The sequence below is a fragment of the Coregonus clupeaformis genome, chromosome 13 (genome assembly GCF_020615455.1).
Source record: "Coregonus clupeaformis isolate EN_2021a chromosome 13, ASM2061545v1, whole genome shotgun sequence".
NCBI classification, from domain to species: Eukaryota; Metazoa; Chordata; class Actinopteri; order Salmoniformes; family Salmonidae; genus Coregonus; species Coregonus clupeaformis.
Genome location: NC_059204.1, coordinates 27,839,404 through 27,853,361, shown reverse-complemented (window position 1 = coordinate 27,853,361; position 13,958 = coordinate 27,839,404). Strand labels below are relative to the sequence as shown.

At 41.4% G+C, this 13,958-nt stretch overlaps 1 protein-coding gene across 7 annotated transcripts in view; it reads right to left on the bottom strand.

Annotated features, from left to right (window-relative positions):
* Window positions 1-13,958, bottom strand: part of LOC121579198 (glucocorticoid receptor) — a 115,610-nt gene that overhangs the window by 17,491 nt on the left and 84,161 nt on the right. For 6 of the 7 annotated variants that reach the window (XM_041893571.2, XM_041893572.2, XM_041893575.2 and 3 more), the window contains 3 exons: window positions 6,682-6,848; window positions 5,289-5,315; window positions 1,991-2,107 (listed from right to left, as the gene is read on the bottom strand). In XM_041893571.2, coding sequence (XP_041749505.1) covers window positions 1,991-2,107; window positions 5,289-5,315; window positions 6,682-6,848 — 311 coding nt within the window. The remainder of the gene's footprint in view (window positions 1-1,990; window positions 2,108-5,288; window positions 5,316-6,681; window positions 6,849-13,958) is intronic. The other variant, XM_041893573.2, reaches the window with a different exon arrangement.

The following is a 13,958-nucleotide window of genomic DNA, read 5'->3' as shown; positions in this document are numbered from 1 at the left end:
AAAAAAAAATCCAGAAAATCCCATTGTAGGATTTTTAATGAATTTATTTGCAAATTATGGTGGAAAATAAGTATTTGGTCACCTACAAACAAGCAAGATTTCTGGCTCTCACAGAACTGTAACTTCTTCTTTAAGAGGCTCCTCTGTCCTCCACTCGTTACCTGTATTAATGGCACCTGTTTGAACTTGTTATCAGTATAAAAGACACCTGTCCACAACCTCAAACAGTCACACTCCAAACTTCACAATGGCCAAGACCAAAGAGCTGTCAAAGGACACCAAAAACAAAATTGTAGACCTGCACCAGGCTGGGAAGACTGAATCTGCAATAGGTAAGCAGCTTGGTTTGAAGAAATCAACTGTTGGAGCAATTATTAGGAAATGGAAGACATACAAGACCACTGATAATCTCCCCTCGATCTGGGGCTCCACGCAAGATCTCACCCCGTGGGGTCAAAATGATCACAAGAACGGTGAGCAAAAATCCCAGAACCACACGGGGGACCTAGTGAATGACCTGCAGAGAGCTGGGACCAAAGTAACAAAGCCAACCATCAGTAACACACTACGCCGCCAGGGACTCAAATCCTGCAGTGCGAGACGTGTCCCCCCTGCTTAAGCCAGTACATGTCCAGGCCCGTCTGAAGTGCATTTGGATGATCCAGAAGAGGATTGGGAGAATGTCATATGGTCAGATGAAACCAAAATATAACTTTTTGGTAAAAACTCAACTCATCATGTTTGGAGGACAAAGAATGCTGAGTGCATCCAAAGAACACCATACCTACTGTGAAGCATGGGGTTGGAAACATCATGCTTTGGGGCTGTTTTTTCTGCAAAGGGACCAGGGACACTGATCCGTGTAAAGGAAAGAATGAATGGGGCCATGTATCGTGAGATTTTGAGTGAAACCCTCCTTCCATCAGCAAGGGCATTGAAGATGAAACGTGGCTGGGTCTTTCAGCATGACAATGATCCCAAACACACCGCCCGGGCAACGAAGGAGTGGCTTCGTAAGAAGCATTTCAAGGTCCTGGAGTGGCCTAGCCAGTCTCCAGATCTCAACCCCATAGAAAATCTTTGGAGGGAGTTGAAAGTCTGTGTTGCCCAGCGACAGCCCCAAAACATCACTGCTCTAGAGGAGATCTGCATGGAGAATGGGCCAAAATACCAGCAACAGTGTGTGAAAACCTTGTGAAGACTTACAGAAAACGTTTGACCTGTGTCATTGCCAACAAAGGGTATATAACAAAGTTTTGAGAAACTTTTGTTATTGACCAAATACTTATTTTCCACCATCATATGCCAATAAATTCATTAAAAATCCTACAATGTGATTTTCTGGATTTTTTTTCCTCATTTTGTCTGTCATAGTTGACGTGTACCTATGATGAAAATTACAGGCCTCTCTCATCTTTTTAAGTGGGAGAACTTGCACAATTGGTGGCTGACTAAATACTTTTTTTCCCCACTGTATATATAAATAGCATGAAGTGCATTAATGTGAATTATCGTCATGTCCATTCCCGCAGAGTGCTGCCTCTTTCTTAATGGCATATTTTCCTTCTCTCTATACCATTTAGGCCCTATCCCCTAAAAATACAAACAGAGCTGATGTGAGCCTTGTAACTATCTTTCTATGGCTAAGGGACATGGGAGGAACTGGGTCTGACTGAATGATTGTTGTTCATCACTGGCTCTGACCCTTGTTAAACACTGGTCCAGAGAGAAACCACTTGCTAATGTCAACATAAACCGCGGGAATTAAGGCCCACTACTGCCTTAAGTGAATCCAAGAGTTAATCCTACTCCTAATCACAATCGCTATAGGGGACAAAACATAAAGCCCTGCCTTTCACAGACAATGTGCTGAAAATTACCACTGATGAACCTTTGCCGGATGACTATGTTTGCCAAAAGACTGTAATAGTGTATACTACCAGTCCACTGATATAAGGACAATATGAATGTGTGTTGGTAACACTCTTACCTTCCAGATTCATCCCTGCTTGGAGACACTTGCGGAAGCGGCATGCCGGGCAGTTCTTCCTGCGGATCTTGTCTATGATGCAGTCGTTCCTCCCAGCACACAGATAGTTGTGTTGTCCTGGGGATGGAGGAACAAGGTAATTAAAACAACACATTTCACTGCACCTATCCGGTGTTTGTGACAGCAAAAGGGTCTAGGCCAAGCACTGCGGGTTGCCGCCACACCAAACACCTGTTTGGGTAAACCTGCCAGCCTCATGACATAACCTTACGGTGAATTAAGGTGACAGCTCGTTCACTTTCTGAGGTTAACACCCCTCCACGGACCGGCAAAATAGTAGCCTAAGCTTTTTAAAAACAGAGATAAAGAGATTATGTTATTATTTTTATAGACTGTCCCTATGCTGTGTGTGTAATGCTGTTGATAGCGTGGATTGAGTTGGCCTAGTTGTTTTGAAGACGAGAGGGGGGAAAAAATATTGCTTGTATGACAGAGCATGGAGAATGTCAGCTGAACAAAATCTTCAGCCAGATCAACTCATGCTCTACGGTAGATCTTAAGAGGCCATGCTCATGATTAATTAGTTTAATAAAAGCAACAAGTAGGCCTACCCAACTGTATTTACATCAGCAATCTCATACAAAACAAATCTGTTTTAAAAGGACCTAGTACATCTACCGATAACATTTTTAATACCAACTAATAAATATGATAATTAATGAGATCAAATGCCACACTTTCTACTGATGTGATATAGTTTTTTTGTTTGATCTACAGTCAGGGCATTTAAGTAAAAGTTTGTTAAATAGGTTAATATATTGCTCTGATGTTTTACAGTACCCCAACAAATTATTAACCACAGAGCAACGTAGCCAAAGCGCTGCAGAACAATGCCAACCTGGAACCTGTAACATCAAATCCCAGCTAACCGTAATGCAGTGGGTAGTCATGGCAGCAACAGCCACGGCAAAGACCAGAGCAAACAACCATCCATAAACTAAACTGTGCCAGCTGAATGCCCAGAAGCATCCGCTCTCTAATCCCATTTTCATACTGTAGGCTAGTGAGGAGGACTTGGCTGGCGGTAGACGCCAGGCTAGTCCTGGTTGGCAGGCTTCCTCCAGTCCTGCTGAGAAAACATGGTCAGGCTACAGGGATACAGAGTGAGATGGAGGAGGAGGAGGTGGGGGGGCACGGGCACTCTTTGGTTGGAGGGTGACGTCACTAGCCAATAGCCATCCAAACATGACTAGGGTGTCCTCTTAGTAACAGCGAGAGAGCGAGTGAGTGATTTGGGTCATGTGACATGTTGACAGGTAATGGTGATTTGTGTATCATAACCGACCGCTGCGGTGCTTGCTCCTCCAGCTCTGCCTCAAACACGCGTCCCAAATGGCACCTTACTGTATTCCCTATATAGTGCACTATAAAGAGAGGAATAGGGTGCCATTTGACACGAAGACTCAGCAGGCTAGAAAAGGTACACAAGGCGGCCTACATCTCACCGAGTGTGGAGGGAACGGCAGATAAGTATACATACTACTTGTATCATCCCTTCCAAGGCACTACACTGAATTCACAGGTCTTTCCCTTGAAAGCCTAACATGCTGCGAGAATCCCAGTGGCATCTTTATACACAACAACATGCTATGCTGAACATTTATTATATTTGTTGGTATGATTGACATACCAACAAACATTGTATTGTCACAAATATACAAAATAAGCGTATTTCCGTTCTAGTGTTCTATCCATCACAGGGCAATAGAGAGGTTCACTAAACTGCACGGTTAGTTATTCTGAAAAATGGGTAAAAGACCAAGTCCATATTATGGCAAGAACAGCTCAAATAAGCAAAGAGAAACGACAGTCCATCATTACTTTAAGACATGAAGCTTAGTCAACACGGAACATTTTAAGAACTTTGAATGTTTCCTCAAGTGCAGTCGCAAAAACCATCAAGCGCTATGATGAAACTGGCTCTCATTAGGACCACCACAGGAATGCAAGACCCAGAGTTACCAGCCTCAGAAATTGCAACCCAAATAAATGCTTCAGAGTTCAAGTAACAGACAAATCTCAACATCAACTGTTCAGAGGGGACTGTATGAATCAGGCCTTCGTGGTCGAATTGCTGCAAATAAACCACTACTAAAGGACACCAATAAGAAGAAGAGACCTGCTTGGGCCAAGAAACACGAGCAATGGGCATTAGACCGGTGGAAATTTGTCCTTTGGTCTGGAGTCCAAATTGGAGATTTTTGGTTCAAACCGTTTGATTATCTCCGCATGTGTAGTTCCCACCGTACAGCATGGAGGAGGAGGTGTTATGGTGTGGGGGTGCTTTGCTGGTGACACTGTCTGTGATTTTATTTAGAATTCAAGGCACACTTAACCAGCATGACTACCACAGCATTCTGCAGTGATACGCCATCCCATCTGGTTTGGGCTTAGTGGGATCATCATTTGTTTTTCAACAGGACAATGACCCAACACACCTCCAGGCTGTGTAAGGGCTATTTTACCAAGAAGGAGAGTGATGGAGTGCTGCATCAGATGACCTGGCCTCCACAATCCCCCGACCTCAACCCAATTGAGATGGTTTGGGATGAGTCGGATTGCAGAGTGAAGGAAAAGCAGCCAACAAGTGCTCAGGATATGTGGGAACTCCTTCAAGACTGTTGGAAAAGCATTCCAGGTGAAGCTGGTTGAGAGAATGCCAAGAGTGTGCTAAGCTGTCATCAAGGCAAAGGGTGGCTATTTGAAGAATCTCAAATATAAAATATATTTTGATTTGTTTAACACTTTGTTGGTTACTACATGATTCCATATGTGCTATTTCATAGTTTTGATGTCTTCACTATTATTCTACAATGTAAAAAACAGTAAAAATAAAGAAACACCCTTGAATGAGTAGGTGTGTCCCAACTTTTGATTGGTACTGTGTATGTAGATATATATATATATATATATATATATATATATATATATATATATATATATATATATATATATATATATATATTTATTAAAAAACACAGGAAAATCACATTGACTGCACTGGGCCTTTAATGAACTATATTAGCTAAGTGATGATAGAGCCACATTCCAAGCAGGAATTTAAAACAGAATTTAAAACCAAAATATATTATGAATCATCAAATCACAAACACATGCATTGAGAAGGGTACACGAGAGACTGTGCATGTTCAATCTTGCATATCAGGTCAGATTTCCAGTACAGTGCTTGAGGGACATGGATAAAGCATAAGCGTTATTAAAAGGTGGGTTTATTTACCATCTGTGTTTTGTCGTGCTCTCCATCCTTCACCATAGCGACAACAACCGTAGAATGGGGGAAGAAAGATCAAAATAACAGATATGACGTCTTCTTGCTGAAAGTACTGCTCAATTGAAGTATCAAAAAAGTAAAATATTATTTTACTTGGTCATTTATACCAGTAAAGTTGAAATAACGTATACAATATGTAACAATTATCCTTTAAACTAAAATATTGTATTTCACTCAGAGTAATATCTGTTATTTTTGTATTTAAACTCAGGGTTTTAATTTTACAATAAACATATACAGTAGCTATATCTCCATTCTTTGAATACAAAATACTAATGTATGCACTTTCATGTGAATTAAATAGTAACACTGTGAATTAAATAGTTGTGTTACAAACTATGTAAATACACCTCAAAATGAATACCTATTCAGACTGCCCTGAACAATGATAACGTTCACGGCTGCTCCATTCTATTCAAAGGGAGTAACAGTAGCATAGCAGCCCACTTGTCAAGCATTCAGAGCAATTAAATGGACTTACATTTTAGTCATTTAGCAAACGCTCTTATCCAGAGCGACTTACAGGAGCAATTAGGGTTAAGTGCCTTGCTCAAGGGCACATCAACAGATTTTTCACCTAGTCGGCTCGGGGATTAGAACCAGCGACCTTTCGATTACTGGCACAACGCTCTTAACCACTAAGCTACCTGCCGCCCCAGGACTTCAAAGGAGGTCCTAGTGAATGGTTACATTGACTGTGGTAGTGAGCTTGGAATAAGACAAAATGTAGTCTACGTTAAGTGAAAATTGTTAAAGTAACAAACCGATATAGGCTACAAGTCCCAAACACACACATACAGTGCATTCAGAAAGTATTCAGACCCCTTGACATCTCTCCCATATGAAACAGGAGAGAAGATCTCATGTAACTCTAATGACCAACAGTCTTTTGGACAGGCTGTTCATAGGTATAGGATGCAAACGATTGGTTGGACACAAAAATAGCAGCATAGACACTACAGCCTGATAGAAAACCATGAGACACTAGCCTACTCCGACCTGGTGTAATAGAAACCTAAGGAAACCTTTTCTGATTATATTTGTGTGAACCTAAAATGTCTCTGCTCCTAATCTTAGAAAATGTAAGAAAATTAGTTCAATAAAATAGTCTGCTCAAATGAAACATTAAAATGAGCCCGCTTTTTTAACACTGAGCCAACCGGTACGCTTTTGTTAGAATATCTAGGCTAGCCTATAGGTAAGGACAACAGTCAAACAGTGTCCTACTGCAAACTCGATGTGCATTGACCTGTACATATGTTCAACTATAGTCTGTTATTGAGAGGGAGAACTGGGCATGAATGGAGTTGTGAGTGTGGGTGTTTACTCCATCACCAACCTTCAACGGCCCTCTTGAAGAAGACCTTGCAGCTTCCGCAGGTGAGGACTCCATAATGGCAACCAGACGCCTCGTCCGAACACACCAGGCAGATCTTATGGGTTGGACCGCTGGGCTTGGCAGGGGCTGACGACGTGGAGCCGCTGGCCTCGGGTCTGGCCGTTGGACTGCAACAAACACAACGGTTAACAATCACATCCATTCAAATGAAAAGTATTTATAAAGCATCAGCAGTTGTTTTACTTTTACACAGGTGAATATCACTCAGATCCAGACAGCTATAGAGGGGTGGGTTGTTTAGCAACAAAACAGATGCGTGTGCAGAGGGTTGGCTGACATTCAAACGATTATTGACAACATGTAAAGTTAAATATTTGGAGACAAAATATTGTTTATTGAAATCAAATGCATTTGCACAATAAGCACCTGTTGTCTCTCAAATACAGTCCATTCAGAAAGTATTCACACACCGACTTTTTCCACATGTTGTTGTGTTACAGCCTTAAATATAACATGGTTTTCTGTCACTGGCCTACACACAATAACAGTGACATTTTTACCAATTAATAAAAAGCTGAAATGTTTTGAGGCAATAAGTATTCAACCCCTTTGTTATGGCAAGCCTAAATAAGTTCAGGAGTAAAAATTTGCTTAACAAGTCACATAAGTTGCATGGACTCACTCTGTACGCAATAATATTGTTTAACATGATTTTTGAAATGACTACCTCGTCTCTGAACCACACACATACAATTATCTGTAAGGTACCGCAGTCAAAGCAGTTAATTTCAAACACAGATTCAACCACAAAGACCAGGAGCTTTTCCAATGCCTCACAAAGAAGGGCACTTATTGGTGAAAAATTGTAAAAAGCAGACATTGAATATCCCTTTGAGCATGGTGAAGTTAATAATTACACTTTGGATGGTGTATCAATACACCCAGTCACTACAAAAGATACAGGTGTCCTTCCTAACTCAGTTGCTGGAGAGGAAGGAAACCGCTCAGGGATTTCACCATGAGGCCAATTTAAAACAATTAGAGTTTAATGGCTGTGATAGGAGAAAACTGAGGATGGATCAACAACATTGTAGTTACTCCACAATACTAACCTAAATGACAGAGTGAAAAGAAGGAAGCCTGTACATAATACAAATATTCCAAAACATGCATCCAGTTTGCAATAAGGCACTAAAGTAAAACTACATCAAATGTGTCAAAGAAATGTACTTGATGTCCTGAATACAAAGTGTTATGTTTGGGGCAAATCCAACAACACATCACTGAGTACCAATCTTTATATTTTCAAGCACAGTGGTGGCTGCATCATGTTATGGGTATGCTTGTCATCGGCAAAGACTAGCGATTTTTTGAGGGGGATAAAAAGAAACGGAACAGAGCTAAGCACAGGCAAATTCCTACAGAAAAACTTGGTTCAGTCAGCTTTCCAACAGCCACTGGGAGACACATTCACCTTTCAGCAGGTCAATAACCTAAAACTCAAGGCCAAATATACACTGGAGTTGCTTAACAAGACGACATTTAATGTTTCCTGAGTGGCCCAGTTACAGTTTTGACTTAAATTGGCTTGAAAATCTATGGCAACACTTGAAAATGGCTGTCTAGCAATAATTAACAACCAACTTGACAGAGCTTGAAGAATTTTATAAAGAATAATGTGCAAATATTGTAAAATCCAGGTGTGTAAAGCTCTTAGAGACTTACCCAGAAAGATTCACAGCTGTAATCGCTGCCAAAGGTGATTCTACTATGTATTGACTCAGGGGGTTGAATACTTAAGTAATCAAGAGATATTCGTGTTTTATTTTTCATGATTGTTTTTACAAATGTTCTACTTTGACATTAAAGTATTTTGTGTAGATCATTGACCAAAAAAATGACAATTAAATCAATTTTAATCCCAGTTTGTAACAACAAAATATGGAAAAAGTCAAGGGGTGTGAATACTTTCTGAAGGCACTGTACATGGTTACATTCGTTGGTTAGCAAGCTAGCTAATTTTAGCTATATTAGCATAGACGTGAAATAACTCAAAACACCTCAAAAACAAGACATGGTTTCAAGAACAATATATAACTAGCTGAAACTAGCCACCTACAATTTCCCACATGGCAGATTCTCGTCATTGTTACTAGCCATCTGACTGTTCAGAATAAAAAAAGAAGGCCTTTTACCCCTGCAATGCACGTGCATCATTTTTGTGACGTTGTCAGGCAACCCATGCATAGGCAATTTATGAGGGATTATTGAAGGTGTTTTGACAATAGCAATCAAAACAGCCTAATATTATCTGTGTTTTGTCTGGCTTTCATCCAGAGCGAGTCATCTGAGTTATTGCAAAGCAAACAATTCTTAATGCAAGGTTGTTTATCATAACACAGGTAGGTGCCTAGATAATGTATGGCATCTATGGTTAGGAGAGTAACGACTGAGGTTTGAATCTCACACTCATGCATCAACTAAATTATACTGTAATATAGTGCCATGTCTGAGCCAGAAAAATTATCCGCCTTGTTGCAATTCCACGATTGTAATCATCGGACTCCCTTTCACATGAAATTAACGACAGTATGAAACTACAGAAACTTAACACTGCTTTGTCAAAGCAATGCTGACAGACGTACACTAGGAGTAAACTTTTAACGCATCGTCAGACAAAAAGCATTTACACATTTCTAATACAATCCATAGGAAGATTTTCACAGCATTAGAAGGTAAAGCCTTCCACCCTAGTTTGCTTTGCCAACACAATAGACGGGGCTTATAGCCATATGTAACTTATGTAAGAGACAGCGAGAGAAGTGGGCCTAACGTCTTTCAAGGTTTATGGATGGTTGTCGTATAGACTAGGGCATGGCATTTACATTCAATTCGAGTCACGCGGCTGAGGGAGGCCTAAAGAGTATGACCTAAATTCAAAGGCCAGTCTAATGGTCATTGGAAAGACGACACTTGTTTATATAAGTGGTGGGGGCAAGTTGGACTTCGGCAGGCAGCCAAGCCATTCACAGCTAGGCTGGATTTAGGCTGACAACATTGCTGCTTGACAGCTCATTCCATGCAAATATTCCCTGTTTACACTACTATCCCCCAGACACCAATTGCCTGCGACTAGCAAACTAATAATGCCTAAAGTATACCGTAAAACTTCAATTAATAGCCCAGGCGTTTACTTGCTTAAATCATTTAACAAAACAGGTGCTTATTAAAGACAGGCTTCCATTTGCATAGTCAATTGCTTAATTCCAGCATTTTAATCAATTTCTTCATTTCCTGCACTAATGTGTTATCATTTACACAGTGTCACGTTTATTCTGTCTTAGTACGGCTCTGTATAAAATATATATATATAAAATATATATATATATATATATATATATATATATATATATATATATATATATATATATATATATATATATACACACATATATACACACACACACACACATAAATATACATACACATATATAAATATACATACATATATACATACATTTACAGTGAGGGAAAAAAGTATTTGATCCCCTGCTGATTTTGTACGTTTGCCCACTGACAAAGAAATGATCAGTCTAATTTTAATGGTAGGTTTATTTGAACAGTGAGAGACGGAATAACAACAAAAAAATCCAGAAAAACATGTCAAAAATGTTATAAATTGATTTGCATTTTAATGAGGGAAATAAGTATTTGACCGTTTCTTGTAGTTTGCCACCAGGTTTGCACACATCTCAGGAGGGATTTTGTCCCAACTCGAACCTTCAGCTCCCTCCACAGAATTTCTATGGGATTAAGATCTGGAGACTGGCTAGGCCACTCCAGGACCTTAATGTGCTTCTTCTTGAGCCACTCCTTTGTTGCCTTAGCCGTGTGTTTTGGGTCATTGTCATGCTGGAATACCCATCCACGACCCATTTTCAATGCCCTGGCTGAGGGAAGGAGGTTCTCACCCAAGATTGGACGGTACATGGCCCCGTCCATCGTCCCTTTGATGCGGTGAAGTTGTCCTATCCCCTTAGCAGAAAAACACTCCCAAAGCATAATATTTCCAACTCCATGTTTGACAGTGGGGATGGTGTTCTTGGGGTCATAGGCAGCATTCCTCCTCCTCCAAACACGGTGAGTTGAGTTGATGCCAAAGAGCTCCATTTTGGTCTCATCTGACCACCACACTTTCACCCAGTTCTCCTCTGAATCATTCAGATGTTCATTGGCAAACTTCAGACGGCCCTGTATATGTGCTTTCTTGAGCAGGGGGACCTTGCGGGCGCTGCAGGATTTCAGTCCTTCACGGCGTAGTGTGTTACCAATTGTTTTCTTGGTGACTATGGTCCCAGCTGCCTTGAGAACATTGACAAGATCCTCCCGTGTAGTTCTGGGCTGATTCCTCACCATTCTCATCATCATTGCAACTCCACTAGGTGAGATCTTGCATGGAGCCCCAGGCCGAGGGAGATTGACAGTTATTTTGTTTCTCTTCCATTTGCGAATAATCGCACCAACTGTTGTCACCTTCTCACCAAGCTGCTTGGAGATGGTCTTGTAGCCCATTCCAGCCTTGTGTAGGTCTACAATCTTGTCCCTGACAACCTTGGAGAGCTCTTTGGTCTTGGTCATGGTGGAGAGTTTGGAATCTGATTGATTGATTGCTTCTGTGGACAGGTGTCTTTTATACAGGTAACAAGCTGAGATTAGGAGCACTCCCTTTAAGAGTGTGCTCCTAATCTCAGCTCGTTACCTGTATAAAAGCACCTGGGAGCCAGAAATCTTTCTGATTGAGAGGGGGTCAAATACTTATTTCCCTCATTAAAATGCAAATCAATTTATAACATTTTTGACATGCGTTTTTCTGGATTTTATTGTTGTTATTCTGTCTCTCACTGTTCAAATAAACCTACCATTAAAATTATAGACTGCTCATTTCTTTGTCAGTGGGCAAACGTACAAAACCAGCAGGGGATCAAATACTTTTTTCCCTAACTGTACATACAGTGGGGAGAACAAGTATTTGATACACTGCCGATTTTGCAGGTTTTCCTACTTACAAAGCATGTAGAGGTCTGTAATTTTTATCATAGGTACACTTCAACTGTGAGAGACGGAATCTAAAACAAAAATCCAGAAAATCACATTGTATGATTTTTAAGTAATTAATTTGCATTTTATTGCATGACATAAGTATTTGATACATCAGAAAAGCAGAACTTAATATTTGGTACAGAAACCTTTGTTTGCAATTACAGAGATCATACGTTTCCTGTAGGTCTTGACCATGTTTGCACACACTGCAGCAGGGATTTTGGCCCACTCCTCCATACAGACCTTCTCCAGATCCTTCAGGTTTCGGGGCTGTCGCTGGGCAATACGGACTTTCAGCTCTCTCCAAAGATTTTCTATTGGGTTTAGGTCTGGAGACTGGCTAGGCCACTCTAGGACCTTGAGATGCTTCTTACGGAGCCACTCCTTAGTTGCCCTGGCTGTGTGTTTCGGGTTGTTGTCATGCTGGAAGACCCAGCCACGACCCATCTTCAATGCTCTTACTGAAGGAAGGAGGTTGTTGGCCAAGATCTCGCGATACATGGCCCCATCCATCCTCCCCTCAATACGGTGCAGTCGTCCTGTCCCCTTTGCAGAAAAGCATCCCCAAAGAATGATGTTTCCACCTCCATGCTTCACGGTTGGGATGGTGTTCTTGGAGTTGTACTCATCCTTCTTCTTCCTCCAAACACAGCGAGTGGAGTTTAGACCAAAAAGCTCTATTTTTGTCTCATCAGACCACATGACCTTCTCCCATTCCTCCTCTGGATCATCCAGATGGTCATTGGCAAACTTCAGACGGGCCTGGACATGCGCTGGCTTGAGCAGGGTGACCTTGCGTGCACTGCAGGATTTTAATCCATGGCGGCGTAGTGTGTTACTAATGGTTTTCTTTGAGACTGTGTTCCCAGCTCTCTTCAGGTCATTGACCAGGTCCTGCCATGTAGTTCTGGGCTGATCCCTCACCTTCCTCATGATCATTGATGCACCACGAGGTGAGATCTTGCATGGAGCCCCAGACCGAGGGTGATTGACCGTCATCTTGAACTTCTTCCATTTTCTAATAATTGCGCCAACAGTTGTTGCCTTCTCACCAAGCTGTCTGCCTATTGTCCTGTAGCCCAACCCAGCCTTGTGCAGGTCTATATTTTATCCCTGATGTCCTTACACAGCTCTCTGGTCTTGGCCATTGTGGAGAGGTTGGAGTCTGTTTGATTGAGTGTGTGAACAGGTGTCTTTTATACGGGTAACTAGTTCAAACAGGTGCAGTTAATACAGGTAATGAGTGGAGAACAGGAGGGATTCTTAAAGAAAAACGAACAGGTCTGTGAGAGCCGGAATTCTTACTGGTTGGTAGGTGATCAAATACTTATGTCATGCAATAAAATGCAAATTAATTACTTACAAATCATACAATGTGATTTTCTGGATTTTTGTTTTAGATTCCGTCTCTCACAGTTGAAGTGTACCTATGATAAAAATGACAGACCTCTACATGCTTTGTAAGTAGGAAAACCTGCAAAATCGGCAGTGTATCAAATAATTGTTCTCCCCACTGTGTGTGTGTGTGTATATATACACAGTGGGGAGAACAAGTATTTGATACACTGCCGATTTTGCAGGTTTTCCTAGGAAAGTTTTGAGTGAGGAAAAGAAGGGTTCAATTCTGGCTTTACTGGCAGAGGGATACAGTGAGCGTCAGGTTGCTTCCATCCCTAAAATTTCAAAGACGGCGGTTCATAAGAACAAGGTCAAGCAGCAGACTATGGGGACAACAAAGCTACAGACCGGCAGAGGGCGAAAAACGACTCTCTACTGACCGGGATGACCGCCAACTCATTCGAACGTCACACAACAACCGTAGGATGACATCAAGTGACCTACAAAAAGAATGGCAAAGGGCAGCTGGGGTGAAGTGCACGGCGAGGACGGTTCGATACAGGCTCCTAGGGGCAGGGCTGAAGTCGTGCAAAGCTAGAAAAAAGCCCTTCATCAATGAGAACCAAAGAAGAGCCAGAATGAGGTTTGCAAAAGACTGTAAGGATTGGCCCTAGAGGAGTGGAGTAAGGTCATCTTCTCTGATGAGTCCAATTTTCAGCTTTGCCCAACACCTGGTCGTCTAATGGTTAGACAGAGACCTGGAGAGGCCTATAAGCCACAGTGTCTCGCACTCACAGTGAAATTTGGTGGAGGATCGGTGATGATCTGGGGGTGCTTCA